We start from the raw sequence: 17,670 nt of genomic DNA on the forward strand, positions 1-17,670 counted from the left end.
TTAGTGGGAATGCTGTTAACAGCTCGGTCGGGAATCGATGGCTATTACTTTTCTCATTCATAACTTTCATAATTCCAGAGATACATCCCATAATTCATCACATTTTTAACATTTGAACTTTAACATTGCGCAGCTCGTTAAGGCAGAGTGCGTGATGTCAGAGTTAGAGTGGAGGACAGTTTGAAATTTGCCTTCATATATTTTTTTTAAACTGCCATAATTCCCAAACCCTACATTCCTGAGACATAATTTGTCATGACAAACGTAGGAAAACATCCCGTAGCTTGAAAAATGACAAATAATTAAGCAAAAATAATTTTAAAAAATACTTTTTGAGGCCATGAAGTGACAAAAACGTTCAACATTCCTCCATTAAAGCCCATTGTAATTTCAGGCAGATATTTCCTCACGGCAGCAGCCGCACACCTTTAGTTCAACTGCCAAAAAGGCCACATTATTAACCCGAAACTACACAAAAATTACACTTCAGATACTCAACTTCCTTGACATGCTTCACGTTTTCAAATTTCACAGATATCTTTTACGGTTCTTCCACAAAACGTTCACATGTAAGAGGTTCATCTCTCATTCAACAATGAAGCCTTTGAAGTCTAGGCACCTCGTTAGCTCAACTACAAACACCTGTGTAATGGAACACGATGATGTCATCACTCCAACTGACATGCTCAGAGCAGCAGACTTCAGATAGCAGTGTGCAAACAGTCCAGCCGTGAAGACATCTACAGGACAGTTTTGAGATTTCTTCAAATGCCGTTGCCATGGCAACACAATGCTCGTCTTGAAACACAGTTTTCTCAAAACTTCAGTGAAAATACTCCAAACAGCCCAGAACTTCACAGGTTTGGTAACGATGCAGCCGTCAACGCATCTAAGCGTAGTATGGGGTGTCATCAAATGCCGTTGCCATGTGACGGACCACTCGCCATGAAACTCGATGTGGCTGTAAGTCCCATCGACACGGTCCAATCGTCCCCCAATCTTCACTTGTATATCACCGGTCCATGCCTTACCAGCTCTACGCCAAATCTGAGATCTCACCATATGCCGTTTCCATGGAAACGCATCCCTCGCCATAAAACGTGATGTCGCTATAACTCCTATGAAAATGTTAAAAAAGTGCTCAAACTTCACATTTGTGCTAACAGTCCAGCCGTGAAGACATCTGAGGGACAGTTTTGAGATTTCTTCAAATGCCGATGACATGGCAACACAATGCTCGCCATGAAACACGGTTTTCTCATAACTTCAGTGAAACTGCTCCAAACGCCCCAAAACTTCACAGGTTTGGTAACGATGCAGCCACCAACGCATCTAAGCGTATTATGGGGTGTCATCAAATGTCGTTGCCATGGGGACAGATCATTCGCCATCAAGTTAGTTCAGAAGTTAGCAGTTCAAATATTCTGCTGCTTTTCCAAGCCTTTTTACTTTATTTTCTTCTCTTATCACATATTCAAGCCCCCATTGTTCATGTATCCTTTCAATCTAAATTCGCCACTTTCTTCTTACACATTTCATTTCAATCTAAATTCTTCACTTTCTTCTTACACATTTCATTTCAATCTAAATTCTTCACTTTCTTCTTACACATTTCATTTTAATCTAAATTCTTCACTTTCTTCTTACACATTACATTTCAGCATAGCAGTTTAGCGTCACATGTTCAGCATAAAGCATTCCCACTAGCAATTTCTTCAGGAATTGCATTCTCTAGTTATTGTTGTTGTTGCTATAATGCAGGGGGTCCAGTAATGTCATAAAATGCTCTGTTTTCGCTACCTTTCTCTTTTTTGATTGGCTGAGCGTCACCTCCTTAAAACATTAAACAATAGCTTTTTTAAACCTCTTTATCTTTATGTTTTAAACATGTTGAGGTTAAGGATGGCAGCTTCCTCATACGTTGCACTCGGAGAGAAATAGTTGAGACGGAGATGTCTTTGGCAGCAGGCAGGAGTAACGTTTCACCAATGTTGTGAGTTGTACCTGCCTTAGCTATCCGTAACGCCTCTCGGTATGATGCTTCGGTTGCCTTTGTATTCACAGTGCTAAATGCGTCAATGACATTTTTTCTGTGACTGCAATTCCTTGAGCTTCCGGTCAAAAAACTCATGTGGCTTGGTCACCAAACATGGGTGTTTCGTCTCAATATGACGCCGGAGTTTACATGGTCTCATACTGTCATTAGCTAGCACCTCGTTGCAGATAACACACTGTGGCAGTGGAGCGTCATCAGGACCGGTCCATGAAAATCCTAGCTTTCAAATAATCATTGTCATACTTCCTCCGTTTTCTGACAGAGGCTGTCTCCTCTCTCACTTTAGGTAACTTCACTAAAAATGTATCCACATTTTGCCGCTCGCATACATTTAGCTGAAGTCAACTATAGATTTCACTCTTTCTCTTCTTTCTTTTTTTTGGCGGCTGCGCCTCCCTTGAAGGTCTCTGGCGCCCCCCAGGCGGGGCGCGCCTCACACTTTGGGAACCCCTTAGTCAACCATGGAGTTCCCGGTCAAAAAGGACCGCCATAAAGACAAGGAATTCAGGGTTCATACACTTTTTCACCAATGATTTTCAATGACTTTTCCATGACCTTTACCTAATTTTCCATGACCAAAATGTACTATTTTCAGCGGTACCACTGAAAATGGTATTTTAACATGGAACAGGAAAATAAGGTCAGCATATAAAACATGTTGTGCCTATCTAAAACAAATCAAATAGTAGGCTTACTAGCTTCTACACGCTAAAGCAACTCAAATCTCACCAGCAAAATACATCGTCAGTTAAATGACATTGTATGTTTCATTACGATACGATACAGTATTTATTATCATTGTAGTATTACTATTTAGGCGATTAGCTAAAATATAAATTATATTTGATGCTACTTTAGTTAAATTTTCATGATTTTTCAAAAACGTTGGGAAAATATTGTTTTACATAACTTTTCCAGGGCCTGGAATTTGCATTTTGAATTTCCATGACTTTTCCAGGTTTTTAATGACCGTAAGAACCCTGGGAATTAGTAACCATCCGGATCAGATAAAACACACACACACACACACACACACACACACACACACACACACACACACACACACACACACACACACACACACACACACACAAACACACACACACACACACACACACAGAACAATTTAACACATTTCCCACTCTTATGTGCCCACCCCCCCCCACATGGATCACACCTGGCACACGCAAGACATGGTCAGTGTCTATTCTTTGTATATTTACTGCAGTCTTTCATGTATACCAGTAGTCTGATACAATATGTACAGTTTGAAAGGGTGTTAAATGAAATTTGGTGATGATTAATGGTTTTTGTGTTAATGTAATAGCAGTCACAACAGGACCGGTTAAATTTGACCGCGAACACCAAAGTAAGGGGGGGGGAAACGAAGACAATAGGAGGTTTAAACAAAGTGGTAGAATAAATAAAGATATTTTAGAAGTAGAAGTAGCAACACTTAAATATCAAAATACTTTGTACAAGGAAAAGTCTTTCTACTACTGCTTGTGAGAGCAAATTCATTCTGAGCGAGGTTTCAGAAATCTCTCCATATCCATTAAAAGACGTGATCTGTGTTTAATTGAGCATGTAAGATAATCCATGTGTTTGTCTGTCCCTTTGATGACTTCTGCTGGCTGCAGGTGGCAATGTTGCTCTCCTAGAAACATACTGTGCTGCCTCCCTTTTTATGAGCTTTTCTGGTTTCTTTTGTTCTTTTGATAAATAGAAAAACCTGACTTGAGACTTTCTGAGGCACACCATCAAAGACTAACAGTGATTATTTCGGACAAATTGGTCTAGAAATCATGTCAGTTGAATAGCAGTCATTAACCAAAAAAGGTAGGACATTAGAAATGTGGCATATGCTGCATAAATGTATTATTTTTCATTATTTATAATAATAATAATCATAATCCTGTTACTGTATTAATATATGAAACATCCAATTCTTGATACCGGGCCAGAGATAAAACCAGTACCCTGTGTTCAGAGCATCTACAGGTGTCAAAACAGATACATGGGTGTGATATAGAAGGCAATAGTGTGGAAACGAGTTATGGCAAGTATATCTAGCAAACAGGTTTAAAGTTTTCTTTCCTCCTAACCTGGACATTTTCTGTGGATTTATCGGCTGTTGAAAGATATAGGCCCTGCTCCGAAAGATAAGCAGGAAAGAGGGATCATGTATGGACTGTGTGGCGGCAGCATATAGGTCTCACGCACATGGAGGGAAACGGCTCTCCGGGGATTGAAAACCAGGAGGATGGATTTGAGAGAAAAACAGGATTCTCTCTCTGTATGAGGCTCATTGAAGCAAACCAAAATAGAGGTGCTGACAGCTTCCTCCATGCAGACCTGGTGGGAGCGCTTATCCAGTTTTGCTTTGCGAGATAAGGGGGGGATTTATTTATTCAGGTTGATAGCTCTGGTGCACTTTGAATGATAAAGGAGTGTGTTTGTGTGCCGTGTGTTCATCCCCTTTCAGCGTGCCAATCAGGATTAAAGGTTGTGGTATGTAGGACAAATATGTTTATATTAGAAACCATAAATGAGAGGTCTTCTTATCCCTTTATTGTCTGCGGCCTCTACCTGAGAGAAGGATCAAACATCAGCACATTCCCATTAAAGGACATGAAAAACATCTAAAGATAGAAATATTTTCATCCATTGTTTACAAAAAAAACCCACATCTGAAGAGGGAATAAACGGAAGGAGGCCTTTTGTTGTGGTTATCCTCCTGGTGGTTAAAAGGAAGGTGTTGGGTTCACTATGGGATGGATCTCATGTTATTTCAGTAAGAAAATACATCTGTTCTGCAGTAAATCACATCCGTGTTAACTTCCCTGGTGCAGATGGTGATTTATTTCCCGTACGCCGGGCCGAGTTTCTGCGGCGTGCTGTTGGCACAGCTGATGAGGAGCCATGGGAACACAGGCCTCGGAGAAATACTTTGTTTTCATTTTGGGAGCTGTTGCCTTTGGCTCACAGGGAACGTCTACATACGGAAGAGGAATGCTGTTTTGGAACAACATGACTTAGATAAAAGGGAACTGCAACTTTAGGGGGAAAGTTATGAATTAATTCTTCCTGAGCTTTCTCTGTCTTGTAGAGGTCGTCCAGAGGTAGATGGTTGGCATGCTGAGATCTGCAGGCAGGCCGCACGAAGGGCTGAGGATAAGTCTTCAATTAGTATCACAATAATGAAGGAGGCGTCCGGCAATTTTACTCATAAAGGTCACTCCACTTGTAACAGTTGAATAACGTCTCTTTGTCTTGTTGAAGAAGTTTGTAAAAAAGACCTTCAGTCGATATTGGTTGTCAAGCGACTATTTGGTGGGCAGTAGTGTAATACTGGAGTGTTCCTCGAATAAGGGTTTTCTCTCCCACCAATATGTCTGTCACAATAATGCATGTGTGCAAGAAACACTGAGAAAATAATTGAATCGTAACTCAAGATAGACATACTGCTGATGAAAACTGTAAAATGCAGTTGAAAGCTCAAGAAAAAGCTACGTGGACATTGAGCCTAATACAAATGTACGTTTTAATGCACTTTATAACTGCATAAACTTTCTAAATGATACAAATGCATTATTGGTCAGCCCTTCCAACATGGATTGCTGACACAGCATGCACGTTATCTACAATCTGTTATGATTTGGAAAACTCAACAATCTTGTATTTGAGAATTTAAAAAAGGATGCTGGGAACCGAACAAAGGCTTGACTGTCGGCTCTATAGGGGGCCACATGGGACCCTTAGAACTTACATGAAAAACAAATCGCACAATAGCATAGACTGGAAAACAGTGGAGATCAGAGGCAGCATGGCAGCCCCCATCAGGGATGTGGTGGGGGGGTTAAGGTGCGGCACTGCAGGTCAAGCCACCCCGCTTTCCTCTGTTCTCCTCTGGGGGACCCCGAGTCTGTTACAACAGGAAGAGACTGAAGGTCAAAGCACAGATCTATTGTCTTCCTGCCTGTGTGACAGAAGCCTGTCTGTCTCTCTGAACTATCTCTGTTTAAAACATGACAGGGGGGGGGGAAGGGAAAGAGGAAAGAGGAGTGGAATATATGTGCTGAAGGTGATTAAAAATGTATACAGACAGATGACGGATTAGAAGTTCAACAGGCTTCAACTTATTTGATAAAAAGCCAGCAGACAGATGTACGACTACAGAACTCACCAACTCTTCAGTCTATTATGTGGCCCCCATGACGCCCTCAGCAACTTCACTGGCACTTCCCCCTGTGAAAGACACGCGTGCCCTCCTCGATAAGATAAAAGTCAGAAAATAAAGACACGGCGAAGCCTCTTTTAGCTTCTGCAGCCAAACAATTCAAACGTCTATTTTAGCAGATAAGGCGCGCAGACAGACCCCCCCCCCCCCCACACCCGGAACCTCAGGGGGACACACTCGTCCCTTTGTGCCCCGATAAAGGAGAGCGGTGGATGCATGTAATCAGCATATTATTGATAGTCTTAATGAGAAAGGCTCTGAGTCACTGAAGCCATTAGCCGGGATAAAAGAGGCTTAATTGTTTTGTGTGTGCGCGTTTATACGACGTGCACATGTGCCTGTGCTAAGACCGAGCTAATTAAATCCATTTCCTTCGTTAGCAACTTTTTTCCCTCTTAATTAAGAGGGTTAATTATGGGCCTGGACAGAGGTCGCGTGCACGTATGTGTGCACGTGTGTTCCCTAGACCCAGATGTAATATTATCAGAGGAGTAAAACATCACAATGAGCAGTCATGGCTGGTGTTAAACAGCCTTTGATATGTATTTAAATTCAAAGAAGGAGTGAATAATTAAAGTCAGTTACTATCTAGTAAATTATTATTTGTTATTTGTATTAATTTTCAAAGGTTTAGACGTTAGAGTAATAACACAGCAGCATCTCTTTGATAATGGTAGCCATCTTTTGTAAAAAAGGGGTGGATAAACCGCCGCTCCAGATGCAGTGTCCCTGTCTCATGGAGAGATCTACATGCTGTGGCTTCTTGTCCAAATCATCAACTAAGAAGTCTGGTGTTAACACCGTCTGCTGTCATCACCAGCGCTGTGCGGTACGTGGACGCCTGCAGAATACCAATGGCGTGGAACAGTATTCCTCAGCACGCTCCATCTACAGCAATAATATCGTTATGGCTGCCAGACATGAGAGGACTCTCCCTGCCTGCCACTGGACACACACCATTACTTTTGATGGCGTGTGTGTGTGTGTGTGTGTGTGTGTGTGTGTGTGTGTGTGTGTGTGTGTGTGTGTGTGTGTGTGCATGAGAGTAAAAGTGTGCGTGTGCCCTCAGGGTCACGCATCCTGCCGGGGTAAAATGGCTGATTCAGGACTCTGCCATTTTGCTTTTCAGCATGGGCCCATGCCGCCATAACCGTTAGACATCTGTGGGTGGTCTGTGATGATGATGATGATGATGATGATGATGATGATGGGGATTCTCTGCGGCCATAACAAGACATTAACACCTTTTACACTCTGTTGACTCCTCTCAAAGCTGCAGGCAAGTTTTGCATGGAAAGATAACACAAATTTGTCACACTAAAGCCAGCATGTAAGGGAGATAAGCTTGCCCCGTCCACAACAACATTGTGATTGTTGGATACATTTGCAATAGTGACAAAAACCTTATAAAAGGAGCACTCCAGTAATGTACTATTGAACTTCCATGAAGTTGAAGGACTGAAAACAGACATATTAAAAAAGGAACGGTCAAAATCTGTGCAACAAAATTCTTTATCCTACATTTCCCATAATGCAACAAAAGCCTTAAAGTGGACATATTATGCTCATTTTCAGCTTTAAGAAATAGTATCCTGACAAAAAATTGTGAACTGTGGGTCAACTAGTGCTAATGGAGACCATGAGACGTAGTGAAGAGCTCTGGGAGAAGGGGACGATGAGCTAAATTATTTTTTATATATGTAGTCTTTATAGCTTGTTCGGCTGCCCTCAGGTGATTTAAGTAATCGATGAATGCAGTTTTAACCCATTATACGTGTTCACCAGTGAGAAGCATCATTAGTGTTGGACTCTAATGGAAAAGAGTTATCATCTCTTTGTTGTTCTGAATTCTTTCCCAAAATCCTAATAAACCCCGTCCCCACATCCTGAATGACTCGTTTTAAGGGAGCACTGTGTGGGTGTGTTTCGATTATGTGCATGCATGCGCTGTCATGCCTACTGCTGGTGCATCGTTAGGTATGGCTTTTTATTAGCCTCTGGTGTGTTGGAGATGGGAGGGGGTCAGCGTGGCTCCAGCAGTAAAGTAGCACAGCCGTCAGCCCTGCACACGGGAACAAACACCCCATTAAACCAAGGCCTTCACATATTACTGTAATAAAAGCCCCGCTCTCGCCTTTATGGGCTTTTTAATTATGTCTATTCGTCTTCCCGGGCTTGTGAGCAACAGTTCATGATGAGCCCCATTTCACGAATACTCCACCACTGGCATGAAGCTGGGGGGGGGGTGGTGAATTAAAGGGGGAAAACAAAAAAGGCCCAAAGCTAAAATATGACTATTGTTACCGGAATGGTATTTTATGTCAGCACGAATCCAAAGGCAGTCTTTATTTCATCCAGGGGTTGTCTTTGTTTTAGATGTGGATTAGCATGGAGATGGAGAAATCTCACGCAGTTCGAGTGAGTAACACGGCAGCTCGGTAGTAATGGTGTGCATTAAATTAGCTCCATGAGATAAGGGCAATGGCTGGACTCGCTGCAGGCTGCCGAAAAATTAAACGTACAAATCATCCGGGCATGAATTAAGCATGGCACTTTGGGCCACTTCAGGGCTCGTACATTTGCCTCTTGTCTTTACTCTATTTCCACTTTAATATGTGTGTATAAAAAGGTCAGTCACAGGCTACCAGTGCTGCTCGATTTAAGCAAAAATCATAAATAAACTTTAAATACTATTGTTATTTTGCAGAAAAAGCCATCTCAATCCGTAACACATGGCTGCATAGATATGACATGGCAAAACACCCACAATGCACCACGAAAGAAACCCCCCCCCCCCCACAATTTAGAACATCCCAGATACGCCCCTGCACATTATGAGAACCTTAATGATAATAAGTAACGTATTAATTTATTGCATGTCTCCAAACCGTGTAAAACCCTGCTTGGTATAAAGGCCTGCTGATTGATAGAGCAATATACACAGCAGTGTGTACACAGCATACTTTTTATGCGCAGGTCATTTTTGCAGGACTGGACTCTACAGCTTAACCCCTTTTAACCCTGGCAAGCTCATAACACTTAACCTAGAGTGTAGTATGGAACACACTGTACAGATGCAACCAAATACAGCCAAGCCCTGCAGAGAAAAATGCTAAATAACTAAAAAAGTATTCTCAAAGCCGGAAAAGTGTTGACTCCAAGATGGATTATTAAATCAGTAGCTAGGGGAAAAGAGTTTTTCTCTTGAGCAAAGAATAAAGGAAGCGTAGAGCTTTGTTATACATTTTTAATGTCTTAATCAGGTCCTAACAAAGTGTCCAGAGGGTTTGTTTTGTCTGCTGCAGATGATAGCACCCATGAGGAGCAGCAGCACCACAGCCAGCGCGGCCCCCACCCCACACAGCAGGGCCAGGGACGTAGAGGAGGCTTAAAACGAGAGTAGAAGAGAAATAATATAAGTTTCTAAAAAGAAAATAAGTAAGTAAATGCATTTTCTTGTTGTCGTTTTACCTGCTCCAGTCACTTCCTGTACTTGGAGCGCTGTCAGCCTCTGGGTCAGGATGTTCTCCTGCAGCAGGACGGGGCCCAGAGCCGCCCCCCCCTCCCACTGTACCAGCCCTGCACAGGGGAAAGAAAAATCAACATACTTTATGGCGCATTTAGCCAGCTGATTCAACCATTCATGATACGACTGAACAATTTAAAACGGATCAGCTCAAAACCAATCCCCCAAAGATGCCAGGTGCCAAATGAGGGTAAGTTAGCTTGTCTAAATATGGGTGCAACCTCTGCTGGTCTGTGGCTGATTATATTCCAGTCCCTGTCGCTAGAAAATAAATGTTCCTATACTTTAAAACTATTCAGATGGACACAAATAGCTTTTCTGTGATATCTTTTTGATAAATGTAGGGAAAAATATTTTGACAGCAGTGGAGATGGTATCAAAACGTCTCGGTATGAGATGTTCAGGATTCATCCCAGAGTGTTTTGTAGTGATTCTGTAAAGCGTACCAGCTGCAAGGCTTCGTTTCCACCTCGGCTCGCTGCAGCTGCCCTCACAGCAGCCACACACCTTATTGTCTCCATCTGATGCCACCCATCTGTCCAGGGACAAGAAAAGAGGCCGTTACAGAGGCATGGTAAGTTGGAAAAATAATTCAAATATAACAGAAAAGTCAAATATCTGTGTGTTACTTTAAACACGTTTTCTTTGTGTGAACAAACCTGTTTGCTTCAGTCAGGTAGGAACACGCTTTGTGCTGCGAGTCGATGGGAACGGAGACTTTTGTTGCCTTCATGTGACATGTGATGTAGAGCTAAGGACATTTATATTCATACATTATATTCAGACTGCATCTCCACTTTAAATCAAATCTTTCAAGATGTAGAAATGCTGCTGAAAACAAATAACCAAAACACTGATGCATGCATAAAAAGGTGACCAAATAAAACTGTCGTTGCCTTTATTAAAATTACACATTTCTCTTGGTTTTAATCCTTTGATAAATAATTTCTGATCATAGAAGTACACAAACTAAAATCTATAAATGTTCCACTAATCTTTAGACATTTTAAAGCATAAACGATTACGTTAAACCAAAGCTCTGATTGTACAGTAATACACTTTTCTGATTTGATACTGGCTCTTATTTATGGCTCAGCTCCATCCATGCGTCATCAACTTACAGCATATTAAAAAGGCACTCGGTTTAACACTACCTGAACGAGCTCCCATCTCCTCAGTAGGAAAGAATTTGAACTAAGCACGGACGGCAACGGAGGGTAATATAGCTGTCAAACAACACTTACTAATGTGTACATTATGCACCAACCGAGGAATGTGAACGCAACACTTTGCATGGTCAAATCAAGATCAGATTGCTCGAATTTTAAATGCATGGAAGGAAAAATTGTTAAATAAATGACTTTATGATTCAAGAATCCGAAAGATCACATTATAAACATCTCGTACTTACTGAATTCCTGTGATCTTGCTGGAAGGCTTTCAGCTGGAAATGAAGTCTATCCTCCTGGCTCCTCTGCATGAAGTAAGACTTGGCTCCTGCCGGCTCAGTATCAATCAAACACCTTATATGGAAAAATACAGGCGCATGGTTCATATTCATAAACACAGGCAGGCCGTAAACGCTCCTAATGGGTACCGCATGACGTGCAAATAAACCTCAATTTTGATTATTAAGACTAGCTGGCTCTTTTAGGCAAATACTGCTTCATGAATGTTTACCCATGGTTGTTGATGAAGGGGTATCTGGGCTGAGAGTTGGGGTCGGGGGTCGCGGTGGCCACGCAGCTGTCCACGAAGACTCTCAGAGGGACGTGGTAACCCTGGAGGACCGCCGCCTCGATGTGCATCATGTCACTGAGGAAGTGAACGCTGGAAGGCCTCTGCGACTGCCAGTCCTCTAATCCAATACAGAGGAAGGAATAACTATAAGTGGAGGAGTAATGTTCAGCCATCAATTTGGATTATATGAACGCTAAATGATGCCCATGGGGAAGAGTGGGTCAGTGCAACAGCAGGGAATCAGATACAGGCACCGTAATAATAAGAGAAAAGTACTTTGAAATAGCAATACATTAATTACAGATGGAGTGTCCTTAACCTGGAAGAAACACAGAGGCAGACTTGTTTGAAAGTGGCATGATTTTTGGGGACTTTCCTGTAGTGTGTCAAATAGGTTTTTGTGCATAACGAATACCTTTTTGAACATTAAATCATGGAAACGTGTCAGAGTAAAGGCACAAAATTCAAATATGAACCTGAAAATGAGCACAATAGGGCCCCTATAAAACTTTCAAGTTTATTATACAATGACAACTGCTAACTTTTCACAACAGACAATGTGTTGCAGTCTTTGCATTAATTAGAAAGCATAATCAGCTGTTTTATTGATCCCTTTATTGTGCGAGTGACCCCTTGAGGTCAACTACGCCTACAAGGCTTTAATTTCAGCTCATCACCATGCATCAAAGTTCTGTTTATCAAGGCACTGCTTAGCATCTTAAACAACGTCTGCGAGGCCTTAAAGTGATTGCAATTACACCCGTCGCTGGGGAAATTAACCAAAGCGCCTGGTAGAGAATCTGAGTTTTAACTCGCAGAACATCAGCTCAAAGTTTGTTGTTTTTTTTCGAGTGTGTTGCCCACCTGTCATGAGACGCAGGGAGAGGTGCAGCTGCTGTTCTGCCAACATGGCGCCGGTGAAAAGCGTCCAGGTAGGCTTCACGGCAGCGCTGCTCGCATGATGTCTCCTGTGGGGACAATTACAGGAAGGACAGGTATTTCACTGGAGGGAGGCAGAACGATGTGGGCCACAGACAGGAGGAGAACATGTAAGCAGGAAGATATGACCATAACATGGTTTCTGAAGGGCTAAGCTACATTTTGATTTTTAGTCTTGCTATTGCAGTAATAGTGTATTGCATGTACAGCACTTTGGCTCAACCAAAGATCATTTTAAAAATGTGCTATATAAATAAAACTTGACCTGATTTGATTCAAAACATTAAAAGTGTGGTTTTCAAACATTACAAAATGCTATTTGAAACTTGTTTTCTGGCCAAAGGAAACAGTAGGGATGATAAGGCCGTGATTTAATACTATGACTTTTAACATAAGTGCTTTCAAAGGGGGGAAATAATGAGACTTTACCTCTTATAGTGGCATTCAATTACCACCTCAGCAGGGTTGGTTTTCAATATAAAGGTGTTGCCAATAGGTGTTGGAGAGTACAGGAGATAAAAGGAGTAGATGAGGGCGACTTCGGTAATCTGAGGGGAAAAAAAATCTACTGTTACTTCAGATACCCATGAGAGGATGGACACTATCAGAGAGACACACACCGTCACTGTGCTGCCACAGCCCTGTAACTCCGTCTGGAAGTGCAGGATGTGGTGGGCGTCGTCTACTGCGGCGCAGCCCCCTAAGGTCAGATCACTCGGTCGGATCAACTGACCGTTTCCTAGGAACAAAGAGGGGAAAGGTGCAGCTTAAATCGGGGACCATTACCTGAGGCCATTTTCTTTTCCTCATCCAGTCAATAACACTCACAGCGAGGGGAGGTTCAGCCACAGGACAAATACAAAGGTTTCTTAATGTATCACCGAGAGTCAGCATTCAGAATGCTTCTTCTCGGAGTGAAGAAATAAAAGGAAACATAATATTGATCCACAGTCTATAGTCTGTGCCATTTGCCGTAATCAGCACAGTGTCCCATCTTCACCGTTCCATTAAAGTTTCCCATTTGGGTTTCTAACCCTTTCTTTTTTTAGACATCAGAGCAGAAGGTATTTTGAATGACTGTGCCACTGTGGATTAAAAACAACATTACCTAGGAAGTTCTGTTTGACCTCTACGGTGACTTCTCCTTCACCACAGCGCGCTGCGATGCTTTCGGCCGGCACAGGCACCCTCTGCTTTATCACAAGTCCCCGCAGCTGGAACATCAGTCACATTTGAATTACACTGAACTTAAAATGGTGAGAAACATCAACATGGCTGCATGGAAGTCATACCTTTGATCGTGGCTTGAAAGCTGGGTTCAGATCGGGGCCTTTAAACGGCAGCGTCACAAACTCCTCAGCTTGCTCTGGCTCCAGCTGCTCCGAGGTCAGCTCTGTGGCTCCAGAGCTCTGCTGGTTTGGAGAAAGAGGCCGAGGTGGTTTGCTGGCAGCAGAGTTCCTGAGCTGGTAGATCTTGAGCCGGTATGTGACAGGAGAACGTTCTGGATCTACATGCTCCGTCAGGTCTGACTGATGATCTGCTGTCTGAAGTTCTTGCGGCGTTTGGTTCACAGTCTCATTGGTGTTTGACCATTTCTGTTTTGCAACACAAACATGTCCACCTGCGAGGAGAAGCACAAGCCCTGATAAAACCACCTCTCTGAACCCCATTACAGCTTATCACACAAAAACCTGGATATTTGGTGTTAATTCAGAGAGCAATGCTGCCGATTGTCTGATCAGCAAACATAAAGGTGTGGGAACCTGGCTTTGGCTCTGGCTCCTCCTACTCCTAATGACTTGATTTGACTCCAGCTTGGAGGATTCAATCTTTCCTCACTTCCTTTTCACTCCCAAGAGTGAACCCTTTCTTTATGTGAAAGACAAATTCAATTGAGAAACATCAAGATAATCATGTGTGCATTTCTAGTGTGGAAAAATACAAAACATTTAGTCTTTTTTTAATGCTTTTTAAAGGTAAACACCGCTTGCCAAATCTCCACTTGTCATGATGGTAATGAACAAAGACATTTATAAACAGAAACAAGCCTGACCCTAACAGTGAGAGGCTTTCACTGCCCCCCCGAGACAAATCAATCACTGAGCTCGGGGAGTTGCAGCCCGGGTTTGTTTCGCGCCGCACAGTCTTGAATGTCAAGGCTGCGCGGTCAACAGTCTGCAGAGTTCAGCGGGCTCTCATAAAATCCAGATTTATGATCACGCTCTGAGACTTCACAAATGTCACCACCACTTCATGCATGTGTGTGTGATGGGAAGCAGGGGGCGGGGCTTGAACCTGTGCCGGCAGGCCTGTCAATCACACATACCTGTTATGAATCTTGCACCCCTGACACTGGTAGTGTTTCATTATTTTAATAGTATATATTAGTATCCAAAAGGTAGAAATAGTGTCTGAATATAAGTATTCAACGTACCCAAAAAATAGTATTAATATCTGAATACTTTAATTAGTAGCCGAATTGAAGAATTTGTGTACGAAAATGAAAATGAAATTATCTTAATAGTTGAGTTAGTATCAAAATCGAAGTGTTCAATTATCAGAATAGTAATATTGGCATCCGAAAATAAGTATTGGTATGGTAGTATTTAAGGTTTCCAAATAGTAGTATAAGTGTCCGATATATAGCAGCCCTTTTCATAAAAATATGGTTTATTAAAAAAAATCAAATAAAGCTACAATTATGAAAATACTATGTGCATAATATCAACTATCTTAGAAAACATGGTGACTTTTCAGAAACATATACATTCTTTAAAATAAACATTTCTCATCATCCACGGCTGTTCACATGGAACTACTTCCATTAAGTGCATATAGATAAAACCATAATACAATTACATTTAAAGAAACTCCTTTTTCTAAAGGCTAATTTAGTTGAAATCACTTCGTCTCGATGAAGACACACTAATCTAGGCTGGAATACATTACAGCTCTTCCTCTCTGTCAGGATCTCCCTGCAGACTCTCCAACAGAGAGGCTGCCATTGTCAGGAACCGGCTTTTATCTTTTGCTGATCAGCGGCAAAACAAAGAGAGGAGGTGAGTGTGTGTGTGTGTGTGTGTGTGTGTGTGTGTGTGTGTGCTGCTGCTGTGTTGATGTGGGTATGTTAGTTCAGAAGGCTGGAGTGAAATCAGTCCATCCCTGCCAGTCAGGCCCCCTCTGCTGCCGATCTCTAACGTGGTTAGCTGCCTCTAATTTTGCCCCGGGAGGGCCCTAATGTGGCCCCTGTGGGGGTTACTGAAAGGGGCCTGGCAGCTAACTCCACAGACACACACACACACACACACACACACACACACACACACACACACACACACACACACACACACACACACACACACACACACACACACACACTCCCATCAGCTTCTGTTTCCAATAATCCTGCTGCATTTTCAGACAGGGACAGAGTGATGCAGGTAGGTCTCTGTTTAGACAACACACACATCTACCAGATGGAAACTCATCAACCAGGATGGCACTACGACGACGCAGATGCTCAGTGACAGTAACACACAAGAATCTACACACACACACACACACACACACACACACACACACACACACACACACACACACACACACACACACACACACACACACACACACACACACACACACACACACACACACGTCCCTCGTCACATTTTGCTGACAGCACAAAGTCATGGAAACAGCTCGATTTGGCCGCGCTGCACTGCACCATAAGGATAACGGAGATGATGGAGGCTCATTAAAAGCATGTAGTGGGAGATGGATTAGTTATGGCCTGCTGTTGTGGTGGGCGAGCGGCGCTCAAGATCGCCTGATTTCTTTGCGTTTCGGTGACTCTTCTGCGTCATTTCTGAGTGAAATGTTTTCCTTTTAACATGTCCTGGCATGTGTTTTTTAAGACGTGGCTTCATGGAGCCAAACTTTACTTGGTTTGTTGGCAATTTTTAAGAGGGAGCGAAGATGTTGAAAAAGTAGCAGCATGAGGGGGGAAGGGAAGAGGAAGTGAAAACAAAGAAGAAGAAGAAGAAATGTGCTTAGGGTCAGTGAACCTCGGGGTGAGGGATAACAGCCAGCAGCCCTGTAGGGAGCAACATGAAATAATAACAGCACGCTGGGCTCTGATTCACGGCCCATCAGCATCCATTTCCAACACGTCTCCACACAAGGAAGCACTCTGTGTTTTTCCACACACTCACAAGATACCAGCTCATACACAAAGGGGACACACACGCAGAGAGCTAATGGACTTTTATTAAAGACATGCATCACACCTACCGACCACACACAAGGCCACACACAAGGCCACACACACATCGCCTCCACACACTCAAAGACGATAATGATCTCCCAGCTGATCATTCAGGCAAAAGCCACTCGAGTTTTGACATCCTCGAACTCTGCACATGGCTGACCTCATTTTTTATCACAACATCCATGACATTTCTCATGAAAGAATCGGTGTCCCGCTCAATAGCCAGGGAAAGGCTTTTGTCACGGTATAAAGGTCTTCAGCACGGCTTGATTGACAGGTGTCATTGCCCTGTGAAGAGCCACAATGCAAAGGCTGGAGAGCCAGCAGCTGACCTTTAACCTCACAGGCTCCAAAGTTTCTCTCAGGGGAGAAACTTCTCATTTTCTGTCTGTTATCTGATTCGTGGAAAATCTTTACCTGATTGTTATTGCGATCTTCAAACCCCAATGCACACATATATCCACTTCATACTTTTTGGTTTTAAGATCAAATTGAATTGTGCTAACATGTCTTAATAAACCTAAACAAATATGTAATGTAATATTATATAATTGATACAGTCACTTTTTCAGAGACGGGTGGCGCAGTGGTCTGTGCGTTTGATCATCAGATCGAGGGGGTGTTGGGGAACTCCAGTTCGAAACCCGCTCCCGCCCCACTGCTTCAGGCCGTTGTGTCCTTAGGCAAGACACTTCACCCGAATTTGCTCCTGTGGGTATTGTCCACAGAACATGTATAATATCAATGTGTACTTGTAAAAGCGCCTCGATGACTTTGAGGTGTGAAGATGGGCGGTGTGGCGCAGTGCATTGATCAAGGGGGTGAAACCCGCTGCGTCTGTAAAGCCGTTGTGTCCTTGGGCAAGACACTTCACCTGAACTTGCTCCTGTGGGTATTGTCCA

At 42.7% G+C, this 17,670-nt stretch overlaps 1 protein-coding gene across 1 annotated transcript; it reads right to left on the minus strand.

Annotated features, from left to right (window-relative positions):
- Window positions 1-9,528: 9,528 nt before the first annotated feature.
- Window positions 9,529-14,310, minus strand: LOC307031325 (zona pellucida sperm-binding protein 3-like). Its single transcript, XM_079668327.1, has 11 exons — window positions 13,794-14,310; window positions 13,610-13,715; window positions 13,122-13,240; window positions 12,931-13,049; window positions 12,427-12,530; window positions 11,503-11,680; window positions 11,234-11,345; window positions 10,482-10,573; window positions 10,269-10,357; window positions 9,768-9,875; window positions 9,529-9,683 (listed from the first exon to the last, which is right to left on the minus strand). Exons 1-11 carry the CDS (start codon window positions 14,169-14,171, stop codon window positions 9,556-9,558), a joined length of 1,533 nt encoding a protein of 510 aa, XP_079524453.1. The 5' UTR covers window positions 14,172-14,310; the 3' UTR covers window positions 9,529-9,555.
- Window positions 14,311-17,670: the final 3,360 nt, after the last annotated feature.

Source organism: Notothenia rossii (assembly GCF_949606895.1).
Source record: "Notothenia rossii genome assembly, chromosome: 3".
Taxonomy (NCBI): domain Eukaryota; kingdom Metazoa; phylum Chordata; class Actinopteri; order Perciformes; family Nototheniidae; genus Notothenia; species Notothenia rossii.